Raw genomic sequence first — 27,227 nt, 5'->3', positions numbered from 1 at the left:
GGCAGACAGCAATTTAAGGGAAAGACCCGGATTGTCTGGCCAAGAAAGTAAAAGGTTCAGAACCAATGAAACATCCCAGACATGGGAGTACTTGGCCGAAGGAGGTTTAGAGAGTTTGACCCCTTTTAAAAGGCGACTAATTAAGGGGTGGATCCCGATAGGATTGCCATTGATATTAGAATGGTTCATAGAAATAGCGGATCTGTAAAGATTGATAGTACGATATGATTTACCCAGACCTGCCTGGGCCACTAAGAAATTAATAATTAGGTTCAGATCCGCTGAAAAGGGATCGGCACATTTTCCCACACACCAGCTTGACCAAAGAGACCAAGCTGATCTGTAGGCCCGCCTTGTGCCAGGCGCCCATGCATTATTGATGAACTCTGAAGCTTCCGACGAAATAGGGAAGGACCGCTGGGTAGGCCGGAAATGAGCCAGGCTGATAGGACTAACGATTTGTTGAGAATCAGATTGTGGGGCCGTCCGAGCGGGTCTAGGAGGAGAGACGGAAATGAGGGAAGTAAGATTGGAAAATCTGCCGTGAGATCGAGGAGGGGTGGAAACCAAACTTGAGATTGCCAAAAGGGGGCTATCAGGACAAGGGACGTCATTTGGCGCCGGACTTGATTCAATAACCGGTTGATTAGAATAAAAGGAGGGAAAGCATAATTGAGGGAGTGGGACCAATCCTGAAGAAAGGCGTCTGTAGCTAAAGCCAACGGATCCGGACGCCAACTGAAGAAGCGAGGAAGTTGGGAGTTGAGTCTGGATGCAAAGAGATCCACCTGAAAGGGGCCCCATTTTCTTTCTATTTGGCGAAAGACAGAATGGTGTAATTTCCAATCGCTGGAATCCGAGATATGTCGGGAATGCCAATCTGCATTGGAGTTCAGAGAGCCTGGAAGATACTCGGCAAGAAGAGAAAATTTGTGGGACAGACAAAACTCCCAGAGGCTCTTGGCCAGAAAAGAAAGGGGTCTGGACCTGGTGCCCCCTAGATGGTTTATGTAACGAACTGCGGATATGTTGTCCATGCGGAGTAGAATGGAGCAACTTGCTCTGTCTTTTGTAAAAGTCCTGATCGCAAAGGAGCCTGCAAGAAGCTCTAAACAATTTATGTGCAATCTGGACTCCTCTGCGGACCATATACCACCAGTCGATATTGAACCACAACGGGCGCCTCAAACCGTGAGACTTGCATCTGATTCTAATACAAGATCGGGCACAGAGGGGAAGTTGGATCTGCCGTTCCAAGCCTCTAAATGGGATATCCACCATTGGATTTCGAGTTGGGATTCTTGGTCTAGATATACGAGGTCGGAGAAAGCCAAACCTCGACGAAGGTGAAGGATCTTGAGACGCTGAAGGGCGCGGTAGTGGAGGGGTCCTGGGAAGATGGCCTGGATAGAAGAAGAAAGAAGACCGACGACTCTTGCAAGAGCTCTGAGGGAAATAGAGTCTTTCTGGAGAACTGAAACCAATTCTCTTTTGATTGCGGAAACCTTGGCCCGCGGAAGAGACAGAGATGCCGAAACCGAATCTATTTGGAAGCCTAGAAATTCTAATTGTTGTGAAGGAACCAGTACCGATTTTTCGAGATTTAAAAGGAAGCCGAGTTCTGCTAGGAGTGTAGATGTTACCTGTAGCTGAGACAGAAGAGAGGATTTGCTTTGATGCATAATTAGAATATCGTCGAGATAGATAATGAGTCTGAAACCCAGGGATCGAAGGAAGGAAGCAACCGGCTTTAAGAGCTTCGTGAAACACCACGGAGCTGACGAAAGGCCGAAAGGAAGGGAGAAAAAGAGATACGTTTTTGAATTCCAAAGAAATTGTAAATATTTTCTGTGAGAAGGATGGATCGGGATAGTGAGGTATGCATCTTGAAGATCTAGTCTGACTAGCCAGTCGCCTTGGAGTAAAATGTCCCTGAGATGGATAATAGTCTCCATCTTGAAGTGTCGATAGACGACAAACTGGTTGAAGGATTTTAGATTGATTACTGGTCTTAGTTTTTTGTTCTTTTTGTGGATGAGAAAAATAGAACTGATGAAACCGGAGGAATCCGGGATGCAACTTTGGATGGCATCTTTTTCTAGCAAGGATTGGATTTCCGAAGAAATTAGAGATTACATTTCAAGAGAGAACCTTGGAACAAGAGGGGAACCTGACTGGTAAGGAGGAGAGAGAAATTCGATGCGACAACCCTGGATAGTGGAGAGAATCCATGGGTCTGAAGAAATTGACTTCCATTTTTGAAGGAAGAATCGAAGGCGACCTCCCACGGGAGGGCCAGAACGTTGGCTTACCTGAGGTAATGGCAGCTCTGGAGATGCGCTGGCCACGATTGCGGAAACCCCTTGATCTTTGGGGATAGAAGTGGGGTTTAAACTCTTGGTTGTAGTAATAGGAGGGGTTAGAATATCCTCTGGAGCCTTGGTTTCTATATTGGCGGCCGGTAAAGCGGCTCCTACCTCTACCGGCCCAGGAAAAAACACGCTGGTTGAAAACCTTCTTTAGAGACTGTTGGGCTTTGTTAATAGACGAAAATGTGGAGACGAAACGACTAAGGTTCTTGATGAACGAGTCTCCAAATAGTTTACCATCGGCCTGAATGCCGGGATCTCTGGTAGCAAGATTAGCCAGCTTAGGGTCCATACGGAGAAGGAGACCCTTACGTCTCTTGTGGATGATGGCCGAATTAGCATTTCCCAAAAGACAGAAAGCTCTTTGGGTCCAAAGAGAAAGGTCCAAAGGGTCGATAGGAGAATCCTCTAATCTAGCCGACTCGGCTAAGTAAAGTATTCTTGCAAGTGGACCGACCACATCAAGGAGTTTATCTTGGCACGTGGTCCAAGCTTTGTCTACCCCTTTACGGGGATCTTTTCCATACTTTGTAAAGAATGTGATGAGAGACTCGTCAATAGCTGGGGTTACAGTAATATTAGAATCTAAAGACGGTCTAGGACATTCAGATTTGAGTTTAGAGCGAGTCTGTTTGTCCAAAGGAAGGCGCAAACGGGAAGAAATATATTCAGCCACGTGATCCAAAGGAAACCACTCCGTGGAATTGGGGTGATGAATGAGAGAGGGGTCGAACATGGGAACACCTTCCGCATCAACCACACTGGTAGAGGGCTCACTAGAGGAACATTTGATACGTTTGGTGGGGGGAGAAGAAGGTGAAAACGTATCATCAGGATTATCTGATAAAGATAATTCGTCCATGCCCTCTTCATCCGTGTCCAAAACCTTCGTAATAGCAATCTTTTTTGGCGCTGGTATATGCTTCGATTTTGATTTACATTTAGCATGTGAGCTTGACTTTTTAATAGAGTTCCCCTCCTTAGAAGGAGGCCTGGGAGGAACCAAGTCCTCGTTCTGGTGTGAGACAAGCTCACTCTCTGTATGTGCGCCTTTTGCTGTTTTAAAAGAAGCGTTCATTTTGCGTTTTCTGCCTTCCCCCGCAGAATGGGCCATAGGTTTGGACATCATGGACCTTACTGAACTCTCAATGTTCTTTGACATTGTAACCATGGATGCTTTTAAAGCATTTTTAACTGAAGATTTTATAAATTTGTTTAAATCCTGTTTAAAGGATTCCTCATTATCCCCAGAATCAGAACTGACAGATGAAATATCGGTATCCATATTTGTTTACAAATGACAGACTGGGCAAAATTGGGATAGTTGAAAAAATATGCCCTGAGAAAAAACAAGGGAAGTTAAGGGTTAATAAAAGAGCAACACGCTCTTTGAAGCTTGGAAAGGCCCTCCTATTGACGGGACCGAGGGGGAGGGTCAAAGAATTTCCAAGACGCGTCGCCGAACTGCCCCAGAAACGGCACGGAGCCGGCGCTGAGCTAAAGCGGCTTCGGCAGCCGCGGAGAGCTGAAATGCCTCGTCTGCCAGGCGCGCAATGCGAAAGCGCTGACAGAAACGAGGAAACACTCGAATAGAACGTGCGACGGAGCGCGCGCGAGGCAGGAAACCAACGGTAACCCGGAGGAGCGAGGGGGGGGGGGGCAGAGGGGCTGGGGCTCGCCGCTATAGAGTTACTAAGCCTCCGGGAAGACGTTATGGTTAAGGAGAAAACGGCATATAAATAAATAAAACAATAGACATGCAAGGATAATAAAATAGCTAAATAAGTAGACGCAAGACCAAAAGAGTGTACTTATCTTGACTGCGAGCAGCAAGAAAAGAGGGCTGCTTGCAGTCAAGTGTACACCCTATGGTTATGGCCTCATGCGATTGGTCCATCGTTAGTTCTTGTTTTACTCCCATTGGTTAGTCTGTTCCTAACCCTCTTGGGAGTTGTAGTTTCTTGACTGCTGCCATTTGAAATAAAGTAAGAAAAGAACGCATAATAGAGCCTCCGGTCTTGTCATAAAATTGCCACATTGCTGCTATAATTTAGGAACGAGTTGAATACTCACTTATTTAAACACTACATCACAATGATTTACCTGTCCACAAACCAGCTACTTCTATCATGCGTTGACCTTGTACAGCTCTCAACTCTTGCTATAGAAATAGGATACACATGCCGCATAACAGATATATGAAGCTGTTTATAGACCTGTTGCTTTTAATCGTGCCTTGGGCCCGTGATACCCCCATGAGCTGTTGCTAAAAGTCCTGCAAATTTCCGAAATGTGTACAAACCTCACAGTTTCACAAAGGTGTAAACGTTCCATGGGAGCGGTCGCTGGAAAAAAATTCTACATAGGTCTAACAGAAGCCCACGTACTCGAGATCATTTCTCAGGCCCCTTGAAAACTCTTAATACAATCAAGATTACGACAGCCCCCATCCCAAAAAAATGATTCCATTTTTAATCATCAGGACACAAAATAATATTGCTCACGAGAAAGTGTCACACGGAGTCGTTGAAATGTCACTCATATCAATCTGAAACCTTGGCAGCAATGATAATACCTGAGAAAAAGGAAAAGGTAATATTTTCAAAGGAGCTTGGACAGGTCCCTTAATCAAGCAGTAACCCTACCTGAAACCATAAGGTAAACAACATGTTATTTCCTCTGCCAAACAGTGCTAAAACCAAATAGCCATGTGTGGCGTTCTCCCCAGTTTCATATTTTCATCCAAGTGCATTTTACATGAGACGTCTTTTTAGCCCATACTGATTATAGTAAAAGCAGAATGGAATGAGTTGATGGCTAATACTACAACAGACTATGGGGGTCATTCTGACCCCGGCGGGAGCCGCCTGCCTGGAGGGAACCGCCAGAATACCGCTGCGCGGTCAAAAGACCGTCGCGGGTATTCTGGGTTTCCCACTGGGCTGGCGGGCGACCGCCAACAGGCCGCCCGCCAGCCCAGTGGGAAACACCCCTCCATGAGGATGCCGGCTCCGAATGGAGCCGGCGGAGTGGAGGATGTGCGACGGGTGCAGTAGCACCCGTTGCGAATTTCAGTGTCTGCTGAGCAGACACTGAAATTCAGGGTGGGGCCCTCTTACGGGGGCCCCACGACACCCCATACCGCCATCCTGTTCCTAGCGGCCGAAGCCGCCAGGAACAGGATGGCGGTATGGGGGTCAGAATCCCCATGGCGGCGCAGCAAGCTGCGCTGCCATGGAGGATTCTACAGGGCAGCGGAAAACCGGCAGGAGACCGCCGGTTTTCCCTTTCTGGCCGCGGCTGAACCGCCGCGGTCAGAATACCCTGAGGAGCACCGCCAGCCTGTTGGCGGTGCTCCCGCCGACCCGGCCGCCGGGGTCGGAATGACCCCCTATATGTGTAAGGTTCTCTCTTCAACCCATAACTGATGTCCTCCGACGCAATGCTGTATCTTAATATCTCTTACACAAAACCACTGCCCGAAAATTAACTACCCTTTGACTCCTGGCTCTGGCTGGGGGTCCTCTGCCGAGCTCGCGGTTTTGGTCGGCTTTTGTGACAAATAGAAAGTTTGGATCAGAAGAGAGAACTGCAGCTGAGGGGACTCGTGAGAGGGTGAGAGAAAGACCGTGAAGGCGGATAAAAGGAGGAAGGTGACAGCGGGAAGAGGGCACGAGAATAGTTAGGCGGCTGTCCTAAGCAGGACAAACGGGCAGTGAAGAAAGGGAGGACGAGGCACAAACACAGGAGGAGTGCTGAAGCACCAATGGAAGCGGAGAGCAAGGAGCGGGGCTCGTGACATCGAAGGAAGCGTGTTAGAAGGCGGTGCGGGAGCCGCTAATGCTGTAGCGGGAGGCGTGGCGAGGGAGGAGCAGCTCCTAGGCTGGCGCGGGAGGAACAGGCTCTCGGAGGGTTGAGCCCGGAAGAGGGTCGTCCTGCTGTCTGCAGATATGGTGCATCTCAACTACACCAGGGACCCTGTGCCCGAGGCCGTGAACACCGATATGCAGAATCTAAACCTCCTCACCGCCGAGGTGAGGCCCTGGATAGCCCCAGAAAGGCCCCTAGAAGAGAGGGTCCATGGGAGGCAAGGGAGAGCAGAAGCGGTGAGGGAGTCGGGGTGAGCAGGAGTGGAGACCAGGGTAAATATGGCTCAAGAGTAAGAAAGGCGTGCAATATCGATGCTGTGGAGTATAGTGGGCCCGAGAAATACGGACGACAAGGCAGCGCGAGGGTGGCGCTTGGGAGATGTTGTTTTTTGAACATCCACCCCCTCTAAAACTTAGGGGTGCTGCTAGAGCAACGAGATAAACGAGAAGGAAGGCTGTGGAGCAAAGAGGTGTGAAGGGTACGGAATAGTGTAATGTGGTACTGAATTATGTGGTCTAGTGCGGTGAAGCGTGGTATGGTGTAATGTATGTATGGTGAAGCTTAGTGTGGTGTAATATGTGTATGGCGAGGTGCATGTGAGAGGGTGTGGTTAGTAGTGGTGTTGTACGGCCGAATGTGGAGTTTGGTGCGATTTTGTGGTAGGGTGTGTTAAGGTGTGATGTGATAATGTTAAGTTGTTGGTAGTCATTCTGATCTAATAGCATGCAGAGGTAAATCACCAGACCGATATCGACTAAATAGAATTATAGGCCCACCTAAAGAAGAATACTACACTTGTTCACCTAAAGTGTCTAAATTAGTTGATCAGTTTTCACTGAATCTGTTTTTCATGGGGGGCCCGTAATGAAGTGAGGTCGTGTGGTCCAGTATGGTACGGTATGAAGACTCAAAAGGATATTGAAGACAGCCATAGCCTCAATGGAAAGGGAAGATCTTTAAGTCACACTAAAAAAGGATAGTGTTTTGGGAAGAAAACTCATTCCTTTACACTACTACCAAATGTAAAGAGTTCCTCTTCCCATCCTGGAACGGGAATTACTCCAGTCCTTTGATGGAGTAACTTTCTGGACATTTCAGGGATGGGAAGGGTTAGGTGAGATTTTGTGAATACACACAAACGTACATGTTAGTAGGTGTTCATATACTTACAAGGCTAACCATGTTTTGTAATGTCAATACATTTGTGGTGGAGACATTTGCAGTAGTAAATCAATTTATGCCTGCCAGGAATCCTTTTGCGAATTCTTAGCAGGCATAAATGTGGCATTTCCATAACTATGAGCATGTCCAATATCTTGAATTGGATTCCTTGACAGGCAAACAGTGAAATGTTTTTAGGTAAGGCATCATGTGACCATGAAATTTAAAATCAAAGATAAGCCTGGCTACATGGTTTTGGACTCTTTTTATTGATCAAACAATCAATATTTGTAAAGCGTGGTTACTCACCTGTGATGGTCTCAAGGTGCTGGGTGAGGTGGGGGAGGGGAAGGGGAATGGCCTAATCTGAAAAGCCACATCTTGAGGTTGTTCCTGAAGACGAGCGATGGGCTTTGTCTGAGGTGCAGGGGGAGGTTGTTCCAGCTCTTTGCTGCAGTGTAGGTGAAAGATCGTCCTCTGGCGGTGGTTTTGCAGATGCAAGGGATGGTGGTCAGGGCCATCTGGGTGGAGTGGAGGGATCTGGCGGGGTGTGGGAGGAGAAGCGGTGGTTCAGGTAGGCTGGCCCTGCTTTGTGTATGGCCTTGTACGTGTGGGTGAGAAGCTTGAAGGTGATTTGCTTCTCGACTGGTAGCCAGTGAAGGGTCTTCCTGTGTTGGGAGATGTGTTCTTGGCAAGAGAGGTCCAGAATGAGTCTGGCAGCGGCGTTCTGGATGAGTTGAAGTTTTTTGATGTTCCTAGTTGAGGTGCTGGTGTAGAGGGCGTTGCCATAGTCGAGCTTGCTAGTGACTAAGGAAAGGGGGTGACTGTCCTGCAGCAGTCTGCTGGGATTCATCTGACGATCTTCTGAAGTTTGCAGAGTGTGCCAGCAGGAGGAGGTGACAGAGTTGACCTGGCGGATCATGGATAGGAAGGAGTTGAGGATGATTCCTAAGGTGCGGGCGTGCTCAGGTAGTGCAGGGGTGGGCGCAGAGGGATGTGGGCCACCAGGAGTTGTCCTAAGCTGAGTTGACGTCTCTGAAGATGATGAGCTAAGTCTTGTCGGAGTTGAGCTTGATGCAGCTTTCTCTCATCCAAGGGGCGATGGCTTCCATTCCTGAGTGGAAGTTCCTTTTGGCCATGTCCGGGTCTTTGGTGAGGGAAATTATGAGTTGTGTGTCATTGGCATATGATACGATGATCATAACGTGGCCTCTGACGATGGCAGCAAGAATTGGCCATGTATACGTTGAGCAGTGTGGGACTCAGTGAGGATCCTTGGGGGACTCTGCAGTTGAGCCTTGTTGATCTGGAAGTCTGACCCTCTGCGTCTTCCCGGAGAGGAAGGAGTGGATCCATTCCAGGGCTCTTCCGTAGATTCCTGTGTCGTGGAGTCTGGTGAGCAGAGTGCTGTGGGAGACCATGTTGAATGTTGCTGAGAGGTCGAGAAGTACGAGTGCTGTGGTGTGGTGGCGGTCTAGGAGTAATCGGATTTCATCAGTGGCTGCCAGGAGGGCTTTCTCCATGCTGTGGTTGCTGCAGAAGCCGGACTGGGAGCTGCCAGGGAGTTGTTAGCCTCAATGAAATTCCATAGTTGTGGGTTGGTTGCTTTCACTAGTACTTTGGCAGGGTAGGGTAGCAGCGAGATGGGCCGGAAATTCTTTTGTTCTGTTGGGTCGGCTGAAGGTTTCTTCAGGAGAGGGCGAATTTCGGTGTGTTTCCAGTCCTCGGGTAAGGTGCCCGTGTTGATGGAGCAGTTGATTATGTTACAGAGCTCGGGGGCGATGGATGCGCTGACTCTGATGTATATGTGGTGCAGGAAGGGGTCAGAGGAGGCTCTGGAGTGGGTGCTGTTCATGATGTTGACTGTTTCCTCTGTGGTGAGCGTTAGATCTTCTCGATGCGCTTGATGACTTTTGTAGCTGTAATCTAGCTGTGAGGCAACCAATGAAACTCCAAACAATTTTATGAGGCAAGGTCTGACGAGAGGAGGATGTTTCACAAGAGGTGGTAGTACACCCATTTGGAGATTACATCTACTGCAACCTTTTTGAAGAAAGCCTTTTTTTTTTTTAATTCTTAAGTTGTGTACTTTTGGGGTGACAGTAGTGCCTCACCTTAAGTTTGTTTAGGGAGAGGTACTCATTTTACCCAGAATCAGAATCTCAGCATTCTGATCATTAAGGCAAATATAGTTGAATTTCATTAGGCATCCTTAAGACAATGGCCATAGATGTAACTCTGCAAAGATTCCCGGATTCTTATTCAAGTTGTAGATGAATCTGGGTATTGTCTGCGTACCTGTGGCCGTTGTGATTGGTTTTAAAGATATGGCTTCATTGTATAGTGTAAATAATGAATAGGATTGTTGACAGTGTTGACCCTTGTAGAATCTCATAGTTAATATTCGTAATTTCAGAAAGTAGGCAGCCATGTTGTCTTGTGGGGTTCCGATTCTTTAGGTCATTGTAGTTTATGGTGCTCAAATACGCTGATAGAAACAAGAAAATTAGAGTTCAGGCAAGGCCCTCTTCACGCGTAGTAGGTAGTTGTTCTCTGATGTGATGAGTGTTTTCCCAGTGAGTTCGGAAACTTAACTGGAGGACACTTAACTGCTATTAGGATCCAAGTGCAGTTAAAGTAAATTAGCCACCACTATTTCCAGTTCCCTTGCAATTAAGGAAAGATTGAATTGAGTGGCAGTTAGGACGAATTTCAGGGTCTGAATTTGTTTTTTGAAGAGTTTTGTCATGAGGGTCTGTTTGAGTTTGTGAGTGACATCGCCTTAAGTAGGTTTTGATGAGGTTGATGATATGGAAGGAAGATGTAAGTTAATTCATGTTTTTTTTTTTTAATAGCAGACTCCTGCGGGGTGGCATTGCTTTTTTGAAGTATAAATTATCTGGCTGATAAGATGGGGTTTTGGGGGAGATCTTGTTTCAAGCCAGAGAGTATGGGAATGCTCAAAATTATCCCTTAGGTGAGTGACTTTAGCTTAGGAAAAGGACAACAGGTTATAAGAGGTCTGTAGACGTAATTGGCGTAGCTCGTGCCACTTTAGGAGACACAAGATCATTCTAAATCCTGAAAAGGTCTTTTGAGTCATCTGCTGTTTAGCCTTATGGAGCATTGCTACCTCTCAAGTGTATCCAGCTATCAGCAGGAGATTGGGTTCTCCCTGATGAAGGGGAATTGGTTTATAAACAAATTCTTGTAAGGGTCAACCCTTCTTTCTTGTTGTGGAGTTCAGTGGTATACCAGATGTGCTATTTTTCATGTTCTTGATAGTCCTGTGTGCCTTGAGTAGAGCTTGTTGATCAAGTGCTGAAGTCTTTGTTCTCCAGATACATAGAACTATATGTGTTTTTTTTATGTGCATATCCTTTATAGAGCAGAGATTGAATGAGAGACTTTGAGTTTATAGTTGTCCAGTGTGTGCACAGGAGGTGTGAATACTTATTTGGGGTTTGCTTTGGTTTAACAGGGTGCAATCAATCCAGGGCAGTGGTGGCACCACAATAATTGGCAACTACAAAAGGCCAAAGCCATGGCTACTAAAATTGCTGTTTTTTTCAGTCATTGGCTACCTAAAACAGACCATGTTGTTAATTTCATAGGCATAATTTGGTAATATTATCAACCCAGATTTTTAAGTATCCTTTGGCAATGGGTCTTTTATAAAGGGCTAGAATGTGTATGGGCAGGTGTTTTGCTTTCACTAATGACTGAGCTGACAAACATTTCTGGAATGCACTTCTCAGTTCAAAGAAGACATTTATTATTATTTCACCATGAGCTTCCTAAAAGGAGATTAGTAGGTCGAAAGCGCACGTTTAAAAATAGTCACAGCAATGAAAGGAAAATATATCAAAATGGTTCTCAGCTGCAATGAACACAGCAAATATATGTAGTTATGATTATGCAAAGCAAAGAATAAAGTAAAAATTCATCACCGTGGGGCCTGCCAAGCTCTTAATCTTTCTCATGCCAGCAAGAAGATGACCCCGTTCAACTGCGAGAAAGAGATATCCACCCGACGGGACAAATGTCAGGCATTTAACGTCCAATCCTGACCGAGGTCTTGGAAATTCCACCGCTACTGAGTAGGGCCACCTTTTTATATCTTAAAGAACCTAAAGGGCTTTCTGGAGAAAACCCCTCCCATGAAAGAGAAATATTCAAACATGCTGGCTACTGTAGGTCAGAGCTGAAAGGAAAGCGTTGAGAACTGGCCAACATCTCATGGCATTTCTTCCAAGGCCAAACCATTGCCTGCACTGAAAAAACGTTAAGTCTGGTACTTTTTTATCATGCAACTGACTGACTGTTGGGTGATAATATGTCCTAGCTCTTCGGTGAGAAAGAATAAAAAACAAGCACAGTTTACCATGTGGAAAAACACTGCTCAACTGCAATGTCTAACGCTACGATAAAGTCAATAGGCAGCTAAACTGAATACAAAATGTAATCTATAACTTGTGAACACTAAACAACTAATCCAGATGCAAAGTGGTGCAACACAAAGTCAGTGGTCAAAAATACATATTTCCCTACAGCAGGTCAAAGTTGTCCTTCTGAAAAGTAGTAATGTCCATTTTTGGCTGGTAGGAGATAATGGTACATAAGAATGAAGAGACAATACTGGTGATATTTACAGCATTCAAAGGCTTTGTAGGTTGAACAATGGACTCCTCTACAGGTTCAGGGGGAATGATAGATTAGCACTTTTCCACCTGCTCTTCCCTTTGCTATATTTTCAGTCAGGGTACAATAGTTATCTTAGAGGAGGTCTTCAATGATGGTGAAGAGGCATTAGTAAGCTATCTCTTTGTTACCGCAAGGAGTTGAGTAGATATGTGCACAACAAGAATATAGATGTTGGAGAAGTTCTTGGTAGCAGGCCTTGAATTTAAGAGTGATCCAGTTAGAGTTTTGTTAGGCACAGTCTAGGAGATGCTGGTATTAAGTAGTGATTGCAAAGGCCTGGGAGTTACATTTGGGGATAGTTACTTTACACATTCGTTAAGACAGTGATCCTGATTCATGGTGATGGAGTATGAAATTGCCTTGATGAAAATTTCTGAATTGATAGCACAATTCCTTAATGCTGCTGTATTGGAGATAAAGGGCATACATTCTGGGAGAACTTTATTACCCTACTCTGTTAAAATGTGTTTAGTTTCACCCTTTGAAAGGTGTGTTTAATAATTAACACTAAGAATCAAATGGTGTTAATAAATAATGGTGGACTAGAATCGTTATCTTATCATTTTTGTGCATCAGTATTGTTATGGAAGTTTTGGAATTGGCAGGTAACATTAAAACATTTTGACTCCGCCTGTGATCACTGTTGTGTTAGAACAGGGCTGGGAGAATGAGGTATGAGAGTCATGGTATGAAAAGTAGATCTGCAGAAATGGTGACTTTAGTTTGGTTTTAAACATTTTCTTCAAGGCTACGGAATGAACGTAGTTAATGACAGGATTAGATTGACGTGCTTTTGAGAGGGTGGGTGTCATGCTTTATTGATGCCTGTTTGTTAGAATGAGAGTGTTGGCAGTAGTGAGGTAAGCAGAAACATAGTTCTATTAGTAACTATTTCTTTATTTAGTTAGTTGGTCAGATGGCAGATGTCATTAAGAGTGGAAAGGGAGAAGCCTTCAGGCAGCCCTTGTGAATCAATTTAGTGGTATTTGAATTGGTCATATTTAGGAAAATTGAGGTCTTTGTAATTACCAAATAAAGCTGAGGGGTGTAAATTACTGTATAAACAGTATTAATTTGCACAGTTAAATACATGACAATCAAGAATTTTGCAAGCGCGCAGAGAGGGCCACATGCAGGGACGATGCTGTTGGACATTGGTCACACAATTCTTGGGGAGAAAATGGTTGGTGGATTGCTTAAATTAATCTCTAGTATTTTCTGCCCACCATGCCACCGAAGACAGGAATAGCCATATACAAATCACCCTAGGTCCTGCCCCAATAGGAACAGTCCAGCTCAAACTGCCAGATTAGGTCCCCTCTGAATGGGAACAAAAGCAACACTAGACATGTTTTGCTCTATCTAATTCTCTTTTGTATAATGTAGCTCGGGCTGTGTGGCACCATAAGTACTCTGCTACTTAGCCTAAGTTACATTAGGGGACTCACCTCTTGGTATACACATTACACTTATTTGCAATGCATTGGGTCTCGCATTTGTTCGACTTGGAGCTATTAGCGTTTTAAAGTCCTAACCAGACTATTCTTGCCACATAAATTGAAAATGTAAAGTAATACAGTTTTACATAAGTGAGCTGATTTAAAGCAGAAGTTCGCTTGCAGTCAAACGTATCAGCAGTTATGCAATTATCTATGTAACAGGGTCGATGCCATTCAAAGCACTCCACTAATGCCCAGCGACATCAGGCTGCTTAGGAAATAAAAATAAAAAGTAGTCCAGAAGCCATGCGGAAAACATGGAGCCTTGTATGTTTTTGGTAGTTTACTGGTGCTGTTGAGGAGGGCTAAACACCGGAAAAGGCATGACGTATGCATGCCTTTCACAAGTGAAATCAAGCTAACTTTAAAAAACCCAAGCCCACGAACCAACGAAACTGATGGGCGTGATTAAAAGCCCATAGAGAGATTACAACAGGGGCTCGTGGTGCTTGTGCGCTTGACCCTAAAAAGCGACAGGTGGAATGCTGCAATTCATCTCAGCCACTGATAATTATTTGGGACCCCATCCCCTCCATCGTTTTATTGCCTACCATGCCACACCATGCAGGAACCAGACATATGTAAATCACCCCTTTGCTGTTTCATTATGAACAGTCCAGTCTGGACTGCCAGACTAGGTCCCCTCTGAACAAGAACAAAAGCAATCCTAGAGTGAAAATCAACAGTTGATGGGTGGAATGCTTACCAGTGACTGAGATTAATTGATACATTCCACCCATCTCTTTTTAGGGTCGAGCCTGAGACAGCATGCGCTAGTGAGACTATTGTTTACAAAAAGAGTGTAGAGCCCACCCATTGCTTACCATTTGGGTGCTTCAGCTTCACTCTTCCTTGCAGCTTCCCTAATTGGACAGTCCAGCTGAATCACTGTTTCCGATGCTTGCTGTGGAGCACAAACCAATCACAGGTTGATTCAATTTAATCAGTGTCCATCTGATAACTATTTCTTCTCCACTCCCGCTGCCTGCCTTTCCCACTATAGCACGTTTTTTCCCTTGTTTTATTATGCTACACACCACTGTGACTCTTTCCTGTGTACGGGGTAACCCAGCAGTCACCTTCTCTACTAAACCCACCTTGGTGTCTCGTCGCAGCCTTGTTAATTTTTAGCATGAAGCAATGGCTGCTTTTAACATAACAGCTTTGAGGTGCTCTATACCTATATTCATGTGCACTAGGTGCCCAAAGCTGAAGGGTCGACTTAAGAAGCACTGTCTTCTGCTAAAGCCAGTCCAAATGAGATCTGAGACACTCATTCTTAATATCTTATTTTCTGAATGTGTTTTTAGCACACGAGTCATGAACGTGTGCACCTTCACTCAAGAACTAAAGGGTGAAATGCACTTTGAAATAATCACAGGTTATTCCTTTGGATTTGTCTTTGTGGCACAGTGTTTATAATAGTAGTGATTATTCACACAGTGCAGGTTGCCTCTTGAACTTCAGTATTACGTGTTGTTAGTCAACTCGATGGCCCCAGTATTCTCAACCTTGGAAGGATTACAAGTTGAGGTGGCCTTGTCTGGATGAAACATCTAACCTCTTGCTTATGGAAATCTGTGCTTTGGGAGCTCAGCCTACAGAGCTACTTTAGCAACTTGTAATAAGACAGCCATAGTCCTTGTGTCTTTATTTTAACATAGTTCACTTTGATTGTTTTTCTGCGCTCCCCTGTGCTGGCTTTTCCTCTGCTCACCAAAGGATGTTTCTTCTCTAATGGGTGGAACCATTGATTCATTCATGCCCTTTTATGTGTTGCTATTAATGCGTAATCACGTCAGCAGTAAAACATGGGTTGTATTTGTTTTCCAGACTTTGATACGTGTAAGTATTTCTGTATCTGTATCCGTTTGTGTTTGAGTACATCTAAACCCTGTGCATAAACGTCTCCCCCCTCATCCATCATGGTGATATTTTTATGAGCTAAGACTAGACAGACAGTTATATTATGAATGTATATTTAACTTGTTTATTGTGTCACACAGTCCGTTCATTCCAAAGCTCACGGTTTGTCCACCCTCGCTTTCCATAGTTTGCAGAAGTTATTGTGACAGATTGTGGGCTTAGTAGTACAGAGTATGAGATCCAGGCGTAGAAGCACTGAAGCGAGAAGCGTTCACCACATGCTGGAGCTAGTAAAATAATTGTGGCGCGTGCAGTGCCCTACTCGGAGGAGTTTGCTTATTTTTCCTTTTGTACTGGTCAGGTCCTGTCCAATTTAATTAAACCTCAGAATTTTGCAGCCTAGATGCAATATGTTTTGTCAGAGTGCAGGAGCTGCTGGTCTGCCTAAGTGTTGGCCAAGCATATAAGTCTCGCCTATGCAAGATATTTTGGCTTTATCAATATTTCCTGAACATGTTGCATAGCAGCTTGACTACTCTGCAACACGGCTGCAAATAAATATATATATTTTTTAAACGCTATGACGTGGCAAGTGTTGGCTGCATCATGCTGCCTTAATTTTCTTTACTTTCAGCCCTGTTGGACAGTTGCCTTGCAATAGATCTCTTTTAGGTGAGACTTATTGGCATTGCCAATGCTTGTTTGTATTCGTCACTGTGATGCCTTAAGCATGACAGTATGCCCAGACGTGGGTGCTGTTCTTACAGTACCATTAAAACCAAACTTACCATGTTGGTGTCATGTGTGATGGCCAGTATGATGTTCTCATCATGTTGCACCGGTCATGTAGGAGCATTTAAACGCGGAATGGAGCTAAGAGGTATGAAAGATATGTCTGTGTATGCTGATACCTATTGTGTTTCCGTGTGGCATTAATTCTGCTTCATGATATGGATACACTGTGGCATCCTTAAATAGAGAAAAGCCATGTCCTCAACATGCTTCTGGTTTTGCTTGTGCAATTGCTTTCCCCACTTGTTTTTGTCATGTTTCATTTGATTTTTCAACCTCTCCCTTCCTAATCTTTGGTGCCACATAACAACACCAGCAGGCCATATATTGTTAGTGTCACGTTTATAAATAATTTCAAAATCCATTAATGGCTTTGCGCTATCACCATTAATTAATCATGTTTACTTTTCTTTGGTATGTGTTTCATGATTTATAGGATGTCCCAAGCATGCTTAAAATTAAGGGTGGGCGGAACTTGCAGAATTTCAGCAGAGGAAATCCTGCAAGGTTCTGCGAATGATCAGAAATTGGCACATCACGCTGCATGTGTTGATTTTTAGCACTGGGAGCTTGTCCTGCACTGAAAATTAGGGTGAATGGCACCACGCTGTGTGCCAGAGGGCCCTGCTGCTCGAGTTCATTTTCCTGCCACTCAAGTAGATTTTCTACTCATGCTGCAGCTTTCTGACCGTGCATGGTTACGACCGCCCGCAGCCGTTCAGTGAGAACATCTCACCCGGTGCCTGAAAATCATGCTGGGGACGCCACTTCTCCAATGCAGTCACCTACTTAGTGTTGGCGAGTCACTTGCAAGAAAAAGACTCTACCACCAAATTTGGCCGGATCCCTGCGTTAGAAGCATAATGCAGAGTGGACACAATTCTGCCAACTCCTCTGGCAGAGTGGAATTTATCACTCATCCTAATTTTAAAAAATGTATGCAAAAAACTGTGCTTTATATTTGCAGTATTACAGGTTGGATAGAACATTATTACGGGAAAATAACATTATAATTTAAAGCGATTTTTGGGCCGCTGCTATTGTGCTTCCTGTTGTAGCTTAATGAAAAGATTACTATACCATACAATGGCAAACTACACGATGCCATATACAATAACGGGCCATACCATACTGTGCATTGAAATACCATAAAAAATTTATCACACAATCATAATATATTATACACACACTAATTAATATATATATATATACATATTGCATTATGATATCATTTATTATCACAATCCTTTTGTACAAAAAGTTGCACCACATGGCTAATAACATTGACAAAGTCGATAGATCTCATGTAAGCGTGACTTGTCAGCTTTAACAAAACCTGTTAGTGTAGGATTGGAGGTTTTAAGTACATTTAACAGAGAAGGACGTACTGGGAAAGAGGGCATCAGAAGAGTGATATTGCCTCTGACAAAATGCTGGCCATGCTCCTGAATAAGGCTACTTGTACTTCCCCAAAATGGTGGTAAGTGCAATGCATTACCTTCTGGAGGTAACAGAACTGAAATTGTGTAAGGAATGATAGAGGGGCTATAAATGATGTAGAGTCCATGGCGCTGCAGTCAGCAGAGAAATTGGGGCTGGATGTATCAAACATTTTTGCAATTGCAAACGGCCCAACGGGCTGTTTGCGAACGCAAAAATGCGTTTTGATATGTAACAAGTCCAATTTGCGATTCGGTAACTTGTTTGCGACTACATACCGATTCGGTATTAAGAAGGGGAGTATCATGGGCGTCCCTTCTTAATACCGAATTGCAGAGGTATGTATAATTGTTTTGTGACCATGAAGAACAAATTACTTACCTTTGGTAACGCTTTTTCTGGTGGATACACTGACTACCTGTGGATTCCTCACCTTATGAATTTGATCCCTGCGCCAGCATCCGACGGAAAGTCTTCTTCCTAGCTGTCTACGTCGACGAGGACGTCATAATGGCACGGCTCCACGTCACTCCATCTGACGTCAGCGTGCCAATAAGAGGTCCCCGTCGGCGTACGAACGTCGGTTTCACCTCACTTTTTTCGTGCCTTTAAAGCAAATAGGAGTAAACCGACCATGAAAATTTATAAATAATATAGAAAGATATACACACACAAAAACCTTGATCCTTTAAATAATCCATTCTTATTGAAAGCTGGGATACATAAATATACAAAATAAATAGAGAAATATCACTATATACATATATATATATACGCTTTCATTTATATAAATATAAAGCTAAATACTGCAAGATAAGAGTGTAACCAGGTAGGCAACGGGGAGACGGGAGGGACCGTGAGGAATCCACAGGTAGTCAGTGTATCCACCAGAAAAAGCGTTACCAAAGGTAAGTAACTTGTTCTTCTGATGGATACAACTACATGTGGATACCTCACCTTATGAATAGAGTCCCAAGCAGTACCGCACTCGGTGGTGGGTGCCCACCTGATTACACTAAGAAATCTTGCAATACCGAGCGAGCAAAGTGACCGTCCCTCCTCATCTCGGAGTCTAAACAGTAATGTTTCACGAAAGTATGGAGGGACACCCAAGTTGCCGCTTTACATATGTCTACCAATGGAACTCCCCTCGCCAGAGCCGAGGATGCAGATTTAGCTCTAGTAGAGTGGGCCCTGATACCTTCAGGAGGGGCCTTTTTTGCCAAAGAGTAACAGATCTTGATACACAAGATGACCCACCTGGAGAGTGTCCTTTTCTGTACAGCTCTGCCTTTCTGTTGACCAGCATACCCAACAAATAGTTGCTCATCCAAACGAAAGTCTTTAGTTCTTTTGAGATAAAAACTCAGGGCCCTCCTAGGATCCAACCTATGGAGTCTCTCTTCTTCTTTAGACGGGTGGGGAGGAGGGTAAAAAGCAGGAAGAGTGATATTCTGCCCTAAATGAAAAGAGGTGACAACTTTCTGGCAGAAAAGCAGCCCTGGTTTTTAGAACCACTTTATCAGGGAAAAACACAGTGAAAGGAGGCTTAACGGAGAGCGCCTGAAGCTCACCAATCCTTCTAGCAGAAGTAATTGCGATCAAGAAAACAGTCTTGAAGGATAAATATCTCAATGAACAAGAATGCATGGGCTCGAAAGGCAAACCCATTAAAAATGTTAAAACAAGATTTAAGTCCCACTGAGGCATGTGAAAAGGAGTAGGAGGAAATCTATTCACCAAACCCGTAAGGAACCTATGTACAATGGGAGACTTGAATAAAGATGGCTGATCCGGAAGGCAAAGAAACGCCGACAGAGCTGTCAAATAACCCTTAACTGTAGCTATAGCACAGCCTTTCTTCGCCAAACTGAGAACAAACAAAAGTACATCTGAAAGATGGGCCTTTAAAGGATCTTTTTGGTTCTCTCCACACCACAACACAAATTTTGCCCACCTTCCGGCATAAATAGACTTAGTGGAGTGTCGCCTGGACGATAGTATAACATCCACTACATCCAGTGGGAGAGAAAAAGAACTCGGGTTGCCCTGTTCAGTCTCCAGGCATGAAGGTGCAGGCTCTGGAGGTGGGGATGTAGAACCTGCCCCTGCGATTGAGAGAGATCTGCCCTGAGCGGGAGACGGAGCGGAGGGCACTGAGAGAGTTGAAGTAGGTCTGTATACCATACCCTTCTCGGCCAGTCCGGTGCCACCCATATGATTTGGGCCCGGTCTTGACTAACCTTCCTCAAAACCCGAGGAATCAAGGGTATGGGGGGAAACGCGTAAAGCAACTGTCCGTTCCAGGACATCTGAAACGCATCCCCCAACGCCCCTTGCATCGGATACTGGAGGCTGCCGAATAACGGGCAATGTGCATTCTCCCGAGTGGCAAATAAATCCACCTGAGGAGTACCCCACATCTCGAAGATGTGGAGAACTACATCCGGATGGAGACGCCACTCGTGATCTAATGAGAAGTGACGACTGAGAACGTCCGCACGTACATTCAACACTCCAGCCAAATGATTTGCTATCAAGCAAATCTGATGGTCCTGAGCCCAGGACCAGAGTCGTAGGGCTTCTCGTCAAAGAAGATACGACCCCATTCCTCCTTGCTTGTTTATATACCACATCGCGGTAGTGTTGTCCGTCAGGATCTGAACTGACTGACCGCGAAGGGAAGGGAGGAAGGCCTTGAGCGCCAAACGTACAGCCCGCAATTCCAACAGATTGATATGCAACATCTGTTCCACTGAAGACCAACGAACCTTCATCTCCAGGTCCCCCAGATGAGCTCCCCACCCTAGAGTGGAACCATCCGATATCACTGTGGCCACCGGAGGTGGTAGTGAAAACGGTTTCCCTTGGGAAAGGTTGCCGTCCACTGACCACCAATGAAGATCCGCTACAGCGTCCCTGGAGATCTTTATTGAATCCCTGAGATCCCCTTTGTGCTGGAACCACTGTCTGCGGAGACACCACTGAAGAGCCCTCATATGCCAGCGAGCATGAGTGACCAACAGAATGCAAGAAGCAAACAGACCTAGCAGGCGTAAGACTTTGAGGACTGGAACTGCCGCTCCTCTTTGAAACAAAGGAATCAGTGCCTGAATGTCCCGCACCCGCTGAGGCGGGGGTAGGCCCGAAACCTCGTCGTGTCCAATACTGCCCCTATGAACAGGAGGCGTTGAGAGGGCTCCAGGTGAGATTTGGGTACGTTCACTGAAAAACCCAGATCGAACAACAACTGCGTTGTCATTCGCAGATGAGACAACACAATCTCTGGAGACTTGGCTTTGATCAACCAGTCGTCCAGGTAGGGAAAAACCGCTACCTCCCTCTTTCTGAGATGTGCTGCAACAACTGCCATCACCTTTGTGAAGACCCGGGGTGCTGAAGTAAGACCAAACGGGAGGACCGCGAACTGGTAATGCTGCGATCCGACCACAAAACGGAGATACTTCCTGTGCGACTTGACTATGGGAACATGAAAGTACGCGTCCTGCAAATCGACAGACACCATCCAGTCTCCTTCGTTCAACGCCAATAGCACCTGCGCTAGGGTCAGCATGCCTGCTTGAGGAACAAATTCAAAACCCTCAAGTCTAGGATCGGCCTTAGACGACCGTCCACCTTGGGAATCAGGAAATACCCTGAATAACACCCCTGACCCCTTTCCTGCAACGGTACCAACTCTATAGCGCCCTTTGCCAACATGACTACAACCTCCTGTTGCAACAACAGAAGATGTTCTTCTGAACAAAAGGAGGGACGGGGAGGGAAGGGAGGAGGAAACTCCTGAAAGGGGAGAGCATAGCCCTTTTCCACAATTCCTAGCACCCACAAGTCTGTTGTAATTGACCTCCATTGCTGCAGAAAAAGACTCAATCTTCCTCCTACAGGAGAGGTGTGACTTATAAAGTGGGGAAAACTACGGCTGCTTCTGCTGCTGTCCACCCGAGGAGGATGAAGAAGAAGAGAGCTGCTGGGCTGGACCTCTAGCCCTGCCCCTACCTCGCCCCCTGAAGGCAAGATAGGGCGGGTTGGCAGATTGTTGGGCATACGATTGAGACCTACGAAAGGCAGAGCCTCTAGCAAACCCTCCAAACCTACGAAAAGGCCTGTACATAGTAGCAGAAGGGGTCTGCAAACCCAGGGACTTAGCCGTAGCCCCACAGTCCTTAAACCGTTCAAGGGCAGAATCTGCCTTGTCCCCAAACAGCTTTTCCCCATCAAATGGAAGGTCCATTAACGTGGACTGTACATCCGTCGAGAAACCCGAAGATATTAGCCAGGCATGCCTTCTCGTAGCCACCGATGTTCCCATGGCCCTGGCTATAGAATCCGTAGTATCCAGGCCAGATTGAATAATCTGCTGTGCAGCCGCTTGCGCGTCCAAGAAAAGGGCCCCAAAAGATTTTCGCACTTCCTGTGGCAGATCTTTTGCCATCTCCTTCGCAGAGTCCATCAGGGCATGAATGTATCTGCCTAGCACACAAGTGGAATTGGTAGCTTTCAGGGCCATGCTACAAGAAGAGAAAATTTTCTTCGAGGATTGCTCCATCCTCTTGGATTCTCTGTCTGTTGGAACACCAGGGAATGTACCAGGGGCAGATTTCGCAGAACATGATGCCTGAACCACCAAACTCTCCGGAGTCGGGTGACGAGATAGGAATGATGGATCTCCTGGTGCACTCCTATGCCTTCTCCCACTACCGCAGGAGATGTCACCGGCTTTCTCCACAGGTCCATAATAGGCTCAGTCAACGCCTCATTAAAAGGCAACAAGGGGTCAGCACTGGAGGAAGAAGGATGAAGAACCTCCGTGAGCAAGTTAGTCTTGACTTCTGCCGAGGACAAAGGCAAATCTGGATAGTCAGCCACCTTCCTCACCACAGCATGGAAAGAGGAGGCCTCCTCAGTAAACTCCCCCGGAGAAGCAATGTCCCACTCCGGAGAAGTATCCAAGCTACTTGCAGTGGCAAGTCCTTGAAAATCATCAGAAGGCTCTATCTCACCTTCCTCAAGCCTTCTGTATTCCTCTTCCTCCAGAAGCCTCAACACCTTCCTTCGTGACCTTAAATGCGTTTCCAGAGCCGGCGTCGACAAGGACTCCATCGACGCCGATGATCTCAGACGTTGAGTTGGTTCCGGAAGGCTCCCGGATTCAACCGCGGCGCCGACGTCAGCCGATGACCTCCTCGACGCCGAATGTGCAGAAGGAGATGGAGCCGGTCTGGATGAGGCCACCAAAGACGCCGGATGGTGCGGAGAAGGAGTCGGACAAGAAGCCGACGGATCCACAGACCCAGGCGAAGGACTCCTGCCAGGGGAAACCCCCGGCGCCGGACCACCAGGCTCTGAAGGGCAGAAGGGCATGAAAGGAGCAGCCCTGTACGACGCCGGCGAGCCCAAATTGAATGCCAATGGCCCCGTGGGACCCGCCGGTGCACCAGCAGGGGCCATGGCTTGAAACACTGCATACATCGCATTAAAAAATGCGGCCGGATCCGTCCCTGGAGTCGGGAACGCTGGGTACTGCTGTGTAGACGTCTGGGGAACATCAGGATCCCTCGGCGCTGGTGAGAAACGAGGACTATCTTGAGTGACCTCATAGACTGAGGGCGCCGGTGACAACCTCGGACAATCCGGCTGAGGCGTGACCGTAGGACTCATCTCCCACGTCTTCTGGCGCCGTGACGAACGAGACCTCGACCGACTCCTCGATCGGCTCCGAGAGTCATGATGACGCCGCTTCTTATGTTTTTTGGGAGAAGCATGGAAAGAAACCTTCTTGTGTTCCTTCTTCTTTGCCTTGGCCAAGAAGAGCTTCGTATCTCGTTCCCTCAGAGTTTTCGGATTCATGCTCTGGCACGAAGAACAGCCTTCCACATCATGCTCAGAGCTCAAACACCAAATACAATCCGAATGGGGGTCGGTCACTGACATCCGACCCCCGCATTCCCTACACGGCTTAAAACCGGACTTCTTCGGAGGCGACATTGTAACTTCACAAGATTGCTACAGTAACCAATGGGCCAGGAAGAAAACCGTTGAAGTCGAATGCACGGAAAAAGGAAAAACTGACATTAGTACGCCGACGGGGACCTCTTATTGGCACGCTGACGTCAGACGGAGTCATGTGGAGCCGTGCCATTATGATGTCCTCGTCGACGTAGACCGCTAGGAAGAAGACTTTCCGTCGGATGCTGGCGCAGGGATCAAATTCATAAGGTGAGGAATCCACAGGTAGTTGTATCCATCAGAATGTGGTCGCTTAAACAATCGCAGTTACCACCTATTTCAAGTAGGTGGTAACTGTAAGGAAATGGCTCACTGTTGCAATTACCCCCCACTTTTTTGCCTGATACTGGGCTGACTTGACTGAGAAGTGTGTTGGGACCCTGCTAACCAGGCCCTAGCACCAGTGTTCTTTCACCTAAAATGTACCATTGTCTCCACAATTGGCACAACCCTGGCACCCAGGTAAGTCCCTTGTAACTGGTACCAAGGGCCCTGATGCCAGGGAAGGTCTCTAAGGGCTGCAGTATGTCTTATGCCTCCCTAGGGACCCCTCACTCAGCACAGACCACACTGCTTGCCAGCTTGTGTGTGCTGGTGGGGAGAAAATGACTAAGTCGACATGGCACTCCCCTCAGGGTGCCATGCCAACCTCACACTGCCTATGGCATAGGTAAGTTACCCCTCTAACAGGCCTTACAGCCCTAAGGCAGGGTGCACTATACCACAGGTGAGGGCATAGGTGCATGAGCACTATGCCCCTACAGTGTCTAAGCAAAACCTTAGACATTGTAAGTGCAGGGTAGCCATAAGAGTATATGGTCTGGGAGTCTGTCAAAAACTAACTCCACAGCGCCATAATGGCTACACTGAATACTGGGAAGTTTGGTATCAAACTTCTCAGAATAATAAACCCACACTGATGCCAGTGTTGGATTTATTAAAAAATGCACACAGAGGGCATCTTAGAGATGCCCCCTGTATTTTACCCAATTGTTCAGTGCAGGACTGACTGGTCTGTGCCAGCCTGCTGCTGAGAGACGAGTTTCTGACCCCATGTGGTGAGGGCCTTTGTGCTCTCTGAGGACAGAAACAAAAGCCTGCTCTGGGTGGAGGTGCTTCACACCTCCTCCCTGCAGGAACTATAACACCTAGTAGTGAGCCTCAAAGGCTCAGGCTTCGTGTTACAATGCCCCAGGGCACTCCAGCTAGTGGAGATGCCCGCCCCCTGGACACAGCCCCCACTTTTGGCGGCAAGTCCAGGCGAGATAATGAGAAAAACAAGGAGGAGTCACCCACCAGTCAGGACAGCCCCTAAGGTGTCCTGAGCTGAGGTGACCCCTGCCTTTAGAAATCCTCCATCTTGATTTTGGAGGATTCCCCCAATAGGAATACGGATGTGCCCCCCTCCCCTCAGGGAGCAGGCACAAAGAGGGTGTAGCCACCCTCAAGGACCCTCCCAGACCTAAACACACCCCTAAATTCAGTATTTAGGGGCTCCCCAGAACCTAGGAAACTAGATTCCTGCAACCTAAGACGAAGAAGGACTACTGACCTGAAAGCCCTGCAGAGAAGACAGAGACACCAACTGCTTTGGCCACAGCTCTACCGGCCTGTCTCCCCACTTCAAGAATAACTGCAACAGCGACGTGTTCTACAGGGTCCAGCGACCTCTGAAGCCTCAGAGGACTACCCTGCATCTAAAAGGACCAAGAACTCGTGAAGACAGCGGCTCTGCTCCAAAGAAGAAACATCTTTGCAACAAAGAAGCAACTTTTAAAGAACACACGTTTCCCGCCGGAAGCGTGAGACTTTGCACTCTGCACCCGACGCCCCCGGCTCAACCTGTGGAGAAACAACACTACAGGGAGGACTCCCCGGCGACTGCGAGCCCATGAGTAGCCAGAGTTGACCCCCCCTGAGCCCCCACAGCGACACCTGCAGAGGGAATCCAGAGGCTCCCCCTGACCGCGACTGCCTGCCTCAAAGAACCCGACGCCTGGTAAAGACTCTGCAGCCGCAGCCCCCAGGACCTGAAGGATCCGACCTACAGTGCAGAAGCGACCCCCCCAGGTGGCCCTCTCCCTTGCCCAGGTGGTGGCTTCCCCGAGGAGCCCCCCCCCCCTTGCCTGCCTGCTTCGCTGAAGAGACCCCTGGGTCTCCCATTGAATCCTATTGCAAACCTGACGCCTGTTTGCACACTGCACCCGGCCGCCCCAGTGCCGCTGAGGGTGTACTTTTTGTGTTGACTTGTGTCCCCCCTGGTGCCCTACAAAACCCCCCTGGTCTGCCCTCCGAAGACGCGGGTACCTACCTGCTGGCAGACTGGAACCGGGGCACCCCTTCTCCATTGAAGCCTATGCGTTTTGGGCACCACTTTGACCTCTGCATCTGACCGGCCCTGAGCTGCTGGTGTGGTAACTTTGGGGTTGCCCTGAACCCCCAACAGTGGGCTACCTTGGACCCAACTTCGAACCCTGTAGGTGGTTTACTTACCTGCAAAACTAACAAACACTTACCTCCCCCAGGAACTGTTGAAATTTGCACTGTCTAGTTTTAAAATAGCTTATTGCCATTTTTGTGAAAACTGTACATGCTATTTTGCTGATTCAAAGTTCCTAAGTTACCTAAGTGAAATACCTTTCATTTGAAGTATTACTTGTAAATCTTGAACCTGTGGTTCTTGAAATAAACTAAGAAAAGAGATTTTTCTATACAAAAACCTATTGTCCTGGAATTGTCTTTGCGTGTGTGTTCCTCATTTATTGCCTGTGTGTGTACAACAAATGCTTAACACTACCCTATGATAAGCCTACTGCTCGACCACACTACCACAAAATAGAGCCTTAGAATTCTCTTTTTGCCACTATCTTTCCTCTAAGGGGAACACTAGGACTCTGTGCATGCTATTTCTTACTTTGAAATAGTGCATACAGTGCCAACTTCCTACAGTAACCCATTCGCAAAGGGGAAGGGGTCCCCATGGACCCCTTCCCCTTTGTGAATGCATGCGAAAACGTTTTTTTAAGAGCAGGAAGCGGTCCCACGGACCACTGGCTACTCTTAAAAAATGAAAAGAAAACTTTTCATTTTTAAACACATCCCATTTTCCTTTAAGGAAAACGGGATGCGTTAAAAAAAAAAAAAATCCTATATTGAAAAGCAATCACAGACATGGCGGTCTGCTGAGTCCGGCAGGCCACCATCCCTGTGATGGTAGCCATGCGCAATGGCTCGCAAATTACGACCTACCTCATGAATATTGATGAGGTAGGTCCATTTGCGAGCCCTTGCGACTCGCAGTATGAAACTCCTGGAGTTTCATACATTCCAATAGCGATTACTTAATTGTGATTTGCATAAAATTGCAATTAGGTAATCTCTATTGGACAAAATGATACATCTGGCCCTTTAAGTAGGCCTGCAATCCAAATCTACTTTTTGGTAAAGAATGCTGGCCAAACAAAAAATAAATAATTACTTTTCTGCCAAATTGGCACCT

The 27,227-nt window shown here is 46.5% G+C and overlaps 1 protein-coding gene across 1 annotated transcript in view; it reads left to right on the top strand.

Moving 5' to 3' along the window:
• The first annotated feature begins 6,207 nt into the window (after positions 1-6,207).
• COMMD7 (COMM domain containing 7) overlaps positions 6,208-27,227 on the top strand; it is a 79,615-nt gene continuing 58,595 nt past the window's right edge. The window contains exon 1 of the mRNA XM_069243396.1: positions 6,208-6,403. Coding sequence (XP_069099497.1) covers positions 6,320-6,403 — 84 coding nt within the window. The 5' untranslated portion in view covers positions 6,208-6,319. The remainder of the gene's footprint in view (positions 6,404-27,227) is intronic.

The sequence above is a fragment of the Pleurodeles waltl genome, chromosome 7 (genome assembly GCF_031143425.1).
Source record: "Pleurodeles waltl isolate 20211129_DDA chromosome 7, aPleWal1.hap1.20221129, whole genome shotgun sequence".
Taxonomy (NCBI): Eukaryota; Metazoa; Chordata; class Amphibia; order Caudata; family Salamandridae; genus Pleurodeles; species Pleurodeles waltl.
Note: the sequence above shows the minus strand (reverse complement) of the source record. Positions and strands in the feature narration are given on the sequence as shown.